Consider the following 9,452-nt stretch of genomic DNA (forward strand, 5'->3'; position numbering starts at 1 on the left):
ATATATATATATATATATATATATATATATATATATATATATATATATATACGCACACTCACACGCGCGCGCGCACATTTATATTTATTGCTCTACCTTTACAGATAATTGGTGTCTCCTTGTACGTCCTCGCTGTCAATGGCATATATGGCATTTTGTTTCTGTATATGACTTCTCAGAACCCCACCCTTTTTTTTTTGTTTGAGAAGACTGTTTAGTCCCGTTTCAATTCTGCATCCTTTGATGTATATATAACAAATGGAAATTGTAACTTACTGTGCGCTTCCAACTGATTAGGTCCAAACACGCCGCCACTGTTCCGTATGAGGCTAAACCCTGGTATTTCTTAAATTTCTCAGACTCTTTGATACCTATTCTTCTGTCATTGATATTGTAAAATGTATGATCTTTGTTCTTTGTTTCGATTTTCTTTTTCACAATCATAACTGGTTTCTTTGCTTCAATTATATTGTCATTCTCTGTGGATCAATCTCATAAAATCCAGTAAAAATAATTTACCGTCATAGCCTCTAGCTCGTGTTCATATCACTTTCCTGGCACTTCGAATCCATAAACTTGGCTAACATCCCAAATCACTATTTTAAAGTCGGTCATTTCTGTACTTGTACTTTTTTATTTTTTATCTTAACGTAAGTTTAATACTTTCGATTCCATTTCCACAGATTCTGCGTTTACTCTCTGACTGATTTATTGCAATATTGGCTTTAACAAGTTCATTCCATTTGACTTTTGTTTCTCAGCTGCTGTATTCAGCGATTCTGTTTCTCAATTCTGTTTCTATCTGCCAATCATAATCACCTGTAAATCATCATCATCATCATCATCATCATTATTATTATTATTATTAGTAGTAGTAGTAGTAGTAGTAGTAGTAGTAGTAGTAGTAGTAGTAGTAGTAGCAGCAGCAGCAGCAGCAGCAGCAGTAGTAGTAGTAGTAGTAGTAGTAGTAGTAGTAGTAGTAGTAGTAGTAGTAGTCTGCTGAGGTCGACTTTGCCTACCATCCTTTCAGGGACGATCAAACAAACACCAGTTGCGTACCGGCTATCCCTCACCCTCAACATTTCGGGCCTTGTGCCTATTGTAGAAAGGATTATTATTATTATTATTATTATTATTATTATTATTATTATTATTATTATTATTATTATTATTATTATTATTATTATTATTATTATTATTATCATCTCTTTATCACAGGTTCCTGGAGTCTTGCATGCGTACCGGGCTTGCTATCTGCAGCCTACGGTACCATGCTATCCATTCTATTCAGCTCTCTAATACTTTCCTGATTATTCTAGCCCAACCAAGGAGACAAATCTTTTGCAACACTTCTACTGGGTACTCTATTCTTACTTCATTTATATTCCTCTTGATGCCTTCTGATACTGTCCCCAAGAACCCAACAATAATCGGCACTATCTTCACCTTCATCGTTTTCCATTTTCTAGTTTTGTACGAAGTGGATTGTATCTGTCTATGTTTTCGCCTTCCTTCTTGACTATTTGTGGGACAAAAGGGTACTACTACTACTACTACTACTACTACTACTACTACTACTACTACTACTACTACTACTACTACTACTACTACTTACCCACTTACTTTTAATCTGCATGCTTGTTACAATCACTAGCCGAGAGACACACCCAGCATCCTAAGGCGTGTGAAGGATAAGAGTTGTTACATTATGACTGAAAGTTTGGGGAGGGGAGGTAATGAAATATATTCTTGTAATACAACACAGACATTTAAATGAATAGGGTTTTTCTAAAGATGTAGGCAGTATTTGTCAGCACAATCTTTTGGATTTCTCTGAGACATGGCTCTCCTGGGATATTATCTAGATGTTTCTGATATCCCTTTCTTAGGGCACCCACAATAACAACAACAGTTCAATTTCCAGGTCCTTATATTTACTTAATTTGTCAAATTCCTTTACAAGTATATTTTTATTAGTCGGAACTCTTACATCTGTGTCCACAAATATTTTTTCCCCTGTTTTTAATAACTGTTTGGTCGATTAACCCGGATCATTCTGTCAGTGTTGACTGGAAAATCTCAGATGACAGTGACATTTTTACCTTCAGCGACTGTCTAGAGGTAATATTCATACCAGTAAGCAGGACTGCTGATTTTGTAGTGTTTACATATTTTCCAATGTAAATATTGTCCTACCCTATCGTGGTGTATTCGTTTGGTGTCAGAACAGGACATCCCGATACGAGATGGCGTATTGTTTCGTTAAATATGTCGCAGAACCTGCATTTAGGGTCAAAACCGTTTTGAAAAACGTTAGTCTGGAAGATTTTGGTAAGCAAGCTTTGGTCTTGTGTCCCTAATATGAAACCTTCAGTCTCTGTTTTCAGTCCTGAGCTTCTCAGCCACTGATAGGATGTTGCTTGGTCTCCGTCAGCGTTTCGACTTCGAAGTATATACTGTCGATGCAGAGGCTTCTGGCTCCACCGCTCCTTAATCTGTTTCTGCCCGTTCTTTTTCGCAGTCTTGATCAGTTTTGCTTTTTTCGTGAAGTGGTTTCAGGCTTTTCATCCAATTCTGGGTTAATGCCGAGTTCCCTTGCGAATTTGCAAGCTTCCTTGACAATTTTGCTGCTTGCGCGTCTGCACACAAATCACAGCGTCCAGTCCTCTGTACTGGATAAGTACCTGTTTATTGCTATTGTGGATGTCTTATAGCACAGTTCTACCTGCATTATTCCTCTTCTCCCATTACTTCTAAGTAGATACAGACGATCAACGTCTGCTTTTGGGTGGTGTATGCTCTTAGACGTTAGTAGTTTTCTTGTCTTCCTGTCTATGCGTTGGAGCTCTGTAAGATTCCAGTTAATGATGTTAAAACTGTATTGGACTACTGGAAGTGCCAGGATGTTAAAGGCTTCAATGCGAATTTTGGAGACGAGTTTAGTTTTTAGCATGAATCCTTCTCATTTCTTATATTTTCCTTCATAGTAGCATGTTGTATACCATCTCCTTTGTTTATCCCTAGCTGTTTATAACTTTCTTATGGGTCAAGCCCTTTGATGGTAGTATTGGTATCTAATTTAATAGAAGTTGTTTGTTTGAGCTTGCCTCTTACAAAAGTTGCTCAAGGCCAAAATCCATCCCGATGTCATTGCTGAACTCTTTAACAGTTGTTAACAGCCCTACTAGCTCTTCATTATTTCTAGCAAACGGCTTTAGATCGTCCATATAAAACAGATGATTTACTATAATATTTTATACACTTTGGACTCACAACTGATGTTACTCAGTTTTGTTTTCAGAGTGGGATCAGTGCCACGCAAAAGAGTAATGAGGAGAGGGAGTCACCTTGATGAATTCCTCGTTTGATGTTGATGTTGTTAGTTTGGCTCATCCTATTACTATGGCTTAGAAGGAGAAGTGTATTATACCTTGTAAGAATTTGTAGACTACAGGAGAGATGTTGTATATCTCAATACTTCCATGTGACTATATCGGAAACAATTATCATCGTCACTGTCGTCGTCGTCGTCGTCATCATTATCATTATCATGGTGGTGATGACCATGTTGTTTTGTTGTTGTTGTTGTTGGAGGTAATGGAGGTTTTGTTGTTGGTGGTAGTAGTAGTAGTAGTAATAGTAGTAGTAGTAGTAGTAGTAGTAGTAGTAGTAGTAGTAGTAGTAGTAGTAGTAGTAGTAGTAGTAGTAACAGCAGCATCAGCAGCGCAACTGCAATAGTAGCTTCAATGTTTGCTATTGCCAATGTAATCATCGTCCAACGTCTTTAGTAATGTAAAAATGTAATGAAAACAGTCTTGTCGTATCTGAAGACATTTTGCTCTAAAGATACGTGAGAGAGAGAGAGAGAGAGAGAGAGAGAGAGAGAGAGAGAGAGAGAGAGAGAGAGAGAGAGAGAGAGAGAAAGTGAGAGAAAAAGAGAGGATAGAGAGAGGTATATATAGAGAGATAGACAGACAGGTGACTTGGGAAGAAAGTGAATGCGGGGGTGAGATATAAAGTACGAAAGATGTTATTAGTTTTGAAGTGACCAATCACGGATTATGTTGAGAAAGAGTATTAATGGAGTGATTGTCTGTCGGTTGACACCAAGTATAAAGTTGTATATCAAACGTTGAGATAGTAATCAAATATACTGTACGACTGTAACATACAAGTGTTTTTAGCTTCGGCCGTAGTATTTAGGCAAGCGATCAAAACTTATAGTAGTTTTCACTGGTCAGAAGAAAAGCATGATTGATGTATGTTAAATAAAGCATCTCATAGCTGGGTTAGTAGTCTATTTCAAGTGATTGTTAGAAAGAAATTAGGTACTTCGTTCTGTAGAAAATGAGGGATAAAGGACAGGGTTAGAAATGTGGGTAGAGAGGCGGAGACAGAAGGAATGAAAGAGTGTTTGTTAGTGGGACAAAGAGAGTAAGAGACAGGAAGAGAGAGAGAGAGAGAGAGAAAGAGACAAGAGATAAAGAGAACTCTTAGAGACAGAGACAAAAGAATGTGTGAGGGGGAGAGGGAGATGGAATGGGAGAGAAAGTAAGTGATAGAGAGAGAAGCAAATCGATGCAGACGAAGAAACAAAAGAGTGTCGTAAAGACAGCGAGGAAGGAGAAAAGGAAACAAAAGAAAATGTGTGTGTGTCTGTTTGTATGTGTGTGTCTTAGAAATGTATGTGCAAGAGAGAGAGAGAGAGAGAGACAGAGAGAGAGACAGAGAGACAGAGAGACAGAGAAGGCAGGTGAAGAGAGAGCCAGTGATGAAGATACAAAGGGAAGCAGAGACGGAAAGGACTTGTGTAAAATAGAAGCAGAGAGAGAGAGAGAGAGAGAGAGAGAGAAAGAGAGAGAGAGAGAGACGGTGGGAGAGAGAAAGAAAGGGAGAGAGAAAGAAAGGGAGAGACTGAGAGAGAACAGTCTGACTGAGAATAGACTGAGAGAGAACAGAGAGTGAGAGGGGGAAATTAGTGATGGAGCAAGAATAAAGGCGTTTGTGTGTGTGTGTGTGTGTGTGTGACGGAGGTGGCGAGTGGGGGGGGAGGGCATTTAGAATGGGAGGGAAAGTTAAATAAGGACTTTGTTTATTAACTTTTTCCAGAAAGGAAGGGAACAGAGTCCTTTTCCTAAAGAACGTTTCTCTTTAATGTTTAGGAAGGAAATCATTGAAGTCATTCTCTGAATGAGAGCATTAAAAATGGAGATTTATGTAAACACACCAATGGCATTATTATTAAACGCACTGGTGACAATAAAAAGGTAATGGGTAGTAGTAGTAGTAGTAGTAGTAGTAGTAGTAGTAGTAGTAGTAGTAGTAGTAGTAGTAGTAGCAGCTGCAGCAGCAGGAGTAGCAGTAACAGTGTTATAAAGTGGGATTGTGTGGGTTGGGCACCGGACGAATAGCTTCGCGGCATTTTACTACATCACTGTTTGCTCTGAGTTCGAATTCCATCGTATCCGGCATTGCCTTTCGTCCGGTGCCATGTAATGCTGAATCCTGAACTTTTTTGTTGATTCATCTTCAAAGGCGTTCCAGCCTTGCTATTTCTATCATTTTAGGAATATTTACTATTACGTTGTCAAATATTTCTGCAACAGTAGAATGTAATTCATACTGATTTCACAGTTGTTTTTAGCAGGTCAAGTGAGCAAGTAAAGGCCGTTTTGTTGCCTCAAACAAATTTATTAACTGACAACCTTTTTTGGTTAAGTCAATATTATTAACTCAGATTTCCTTCCATCTTGATGCTTCAAAAGTATGGAAAGGCAGCCGATTCTAGTCCAAGTTCATCATAGAACAGGTCAGAGCTCAGAATAATGGCGCCGATATTACTCAGCTGAACACCTCTGCAACTCTTCTACGGAAAAAAGAAAAATGTCAGACCTCATTTACATGAAGAGTGAGGATGCGATAATAGTTGAAGTGTAGAACTTAAGACCAAGTAAACTACACGCGGTATCATCAATCATTAAATGGCAAGAGAAGGTGACTAACAAAAACAGCAACGTTGACGAAACAACCACAAGAACAACGCTCATGCATATTCCCCAAATTGATTTTTCTCCTTTCGGGAGAACACCGAATGTTGTTCGAATGTATAAAACAAAATTTCAAATGAAGAACGTGGATAAGATTCTACTCCCAAGGTGACAAATGATAGTACGGTAACAAACCTAGTACGGTCATCCGTACTAGGTTTGTTATCTTTTATTATGGGGAGGTTCCTGCTTGACGCGAAATCTTTACAAGTTGAAGCGGCCCTTAAAATATTGCAAAGTCTTTAGAAAAGGCAGAAAACTGGATTGATCAAATTTTCCAGATCCAGATGAAGGAATTCGTTTACACTTATTTCGCATAGAATACAAATATTGAGGGACAATGATGTCAATGTGTGTTGCCCGATAAGGCCAGGAAGCAAAGTCACTTGTATTCAGCATCAGATCATCAGATTTGAATGTGGTATTCATCAACGAGACAGAATTTGCGGTGTGTCGCACTCACCATCTTTCCCAATAACTATTAGGTTGTCTAAAATGTCTTGTGGCTGGCTACGCTTACAAATTTGTTTTGCTGCATAGTTACCTAAGACAGGGCCCAAAAACTGGGGACTATTTTGGGACCTAAATGCGTCGGTCCCAGCGCGGAAACCTGCGGGGATCAGATTAGTGAAATAGCTATGGAAGAATCGGAGTGAACAATCGCCAACAAACAGTAGTTGGTAGATCTCTCTAAGTAGGTTCATTACAGGAGAATAAACAGGATAGAGTCAAGAAGTAACAATAGAAAACAAATGAAATAGGAAGCTTGTCAGCAATTTATAAGAAACGGCATCCTGACCGAAGTACTAGAGGTGAATATGACATTTGAAAGACAAAGAATGTGGTGTGAGAGTTAAGATGCATGTTTATAGAGATAAGGGACCAAATGCCGTTCGATGGGAATAGGAAGGATGTGACAAGGAAAAACATATCTGCATCTTTGACAGACAGCGATTAGTACATCCTATTTCATTTGATGTGCGATTTTTCTGCCGCACTTTACCTGACTGTTTGGGCGTAGAGGCGGGCTGAAGATGATGAACTTTAGTTTCTAACTATACAGTCGGCCGAAGCTACCGTATGATGTGTTACGAAGGACTGAGGTATGCTCTGTGAGGTGTGATTGTGTTCCAGTCAAAAAACCTGGGTTAGATCGTTTGTTCTGTAACATTAATGGATACGTGTCAAACTTGTTCGCTCCTCTTCTGACAGACATTTATCATAACTGACAGCAGAGTAGAAAAATTCTCATTCGTATTACGCGGGCTGGTATGGCACTGCTAAGGAAAAGGCGCGAAGGAATATTTTGGACAATCTCTGGTCCTTGATTTTACTAAATGCAGATATAAATTTTGGACTTAATAATTGTCAAAAGATTAATACCTGTTTTCTATAGTATGCGATAGAAAGTTCTTCCTTTTGCGATTACCGAAAGGTCTGTCCACGAAAGCCTCCTTTGCATATGATACATCGTAGGGAGGGTGAGTGTTAAACCTGGTTTCGTTGAGTCTCTGGCTTATTTTGGTCACTCCAAAGATTTCAGCTTTGGAGAATTCTTCTTCCCCAATTTCTCATATAGAATTGGTGTTTATCGCCATTTGATAATTGTGACGAATCTTCTAGAGGCAGAGACAATGTTCATAAATCAAGAATTTATGATGTTCAAATACATGCCTCTCCCAATCTGAGTTATTTCTCTTAACTCGTTTTTTGTTTAATATATACACCCATACATAAACACACACACGCACTCACACACCACGCACACTCACACACTCACATATAACCACCCAACACCCATATATATATATATATATATATATATATATATATATATATACTCACACATACGCCACACGTCAAATTCGTATGTGTTATTTAATAATACAAAACGAAAAACAGTAGGAAAATGTTATTTTCTTTGTCTTCTTTAAGTTAGGCTTCAAACTATAAAAAGTTTGGTTCTGAATTTCATAAAAGATAGTAAGCAGATTAACGTCAGTTATATCTCACAGCAAACAATGATTTATTTAGATGTTTATGGATAAAAATATACAAGTTTCTTTCTTTCACATTTCCTTGGTCAATGAATAGAAAGAAAGGTAGAAGCTGCTGATTCGTTGGTTATCAAAACAAAAATATGAAAAATAAAAATAAAAATTAGCAGACTGAACGAAATTGAGTTTCTTTTTATAGAAATGTGGAGTAAGCATTGTTGAGCATGTGGGAAGTTAAATGTAAATGCCGTCCTACAGCAGTTTTTGTGTTTCAATGAAGCTAGTGTGTTTCGATCGTATTAATCCCCGTCTGTATGACCTGTAAAAATTCCCTGAAGGACGGACGAATTTCTTGGCGTTGTATTTCTTTGCTGTCATTATGTGGTTATTTTCTTTTTCTAAAATATAAGATTTTTATACCTGAAATGTTAAACCAGTTCAACATTGCAAGAAGCGAAGTTATAAAAATAACTACCAATACGCTTCAGATGGGAAGACGAAATCCTTTCAAGCATGACCCAAGTGCTGGGCTCCACCATTCTGACACTCCTTATACTATTCGATGGATTTCATCATGTGGCACTCATACAACTCACAGGAATAAAGAACGAAGATGTTTAGAAATTGAATGCCAATTATATAAATGAAACAGAGTTTGTGTAAGTGACCAGTAAATTAGTGTTTACTCTACTTTCCTCGGATATTTGAGTCCTGGGATCGATTTCCTCTTTTCGTTACTAAAAAAATTAAATAAGTGAAATGAAGTAGAATAAAATAAAATAATAAAATGGAGTAGCTTTAATTGATTATAATCCACACCAGACAAGAATCTTGCCTCTTATTGCCTGTTAAAACCAGAGAATATTCCTTAAGAGGGGGGAAAGGGCGGTAAATTTTCTTACAAGATGCTGCTGAAGAATAAAAAATAACCTTCAGCAACAATAACAAAAACAACAACAACAACAACAACAACAACAACAACAACAACAATAATAATAATAATAATAATAATAATAATAATAATGATCATAATAATAATAATAATAATAATAATAATAATAACAATAATAAATAATGATAATGATTTCAATAATAATAATATAATTATAAAAAAGAAACAGTAACAATACTTCATTAAAATTTACTTTCACTTTCATTTTCGACTTTAATGTTCCTTGATATTGAAGTTGAAGAACTGGTAACTATACGATACTACTTTTATTGACACAATACCATAAGGATATATTTCAACAAATAACATTTTATATTTATTATTTTTAATTTTCTATTTTTTATTTTATATCTGCTGGCTGCGAAAATAAATCACTTCACCCTATATTTCATATATATACATATATATACATACATACATACATACACACACACACACACACACATACACACACAC

General features: G+C 37.0%; 1 protein-coding gene across 1 annotated transcript in view; it reads left to right on the plus strand.

Annotated features, from left to right (window-relative positions):
• The window catches only part of LOC128249583 (probable serine/threonine-protein kinase clkA), a gene marked incomplete at both ends in the record, with an annotated part of 265,810 nt that overhangs the window by 76,720 nt on the left and 179,638 nt on the right, over positions 1-9,452 (plus strand). Inside the window, 2 exon segments of the mRNA XM_052973504.1 lie at positions 859-868; positions 8,981-9,115. Of these exon segments, the coding sequence (XP_052829464.1) occupies positions 859-868; positions 8,981-9,115 (145 nt within the window).

The sequence above is a fragment of the Octopus bimaculoides genome, chromosome 16 (genome assembly GCF_001194135.2).
Source record: "Octopus bimaculoides isolate UCB-OBI-ISO-001 chromosome 16, ASM119413v2, whole genome shotgun sequence".
Taxonomy (NCBI): Eukaryota; Metazoa; Mollusca; class Cephalopoda; order Octopoda; family Octopodidae; genus Octopus; species Octopus bimaculoides.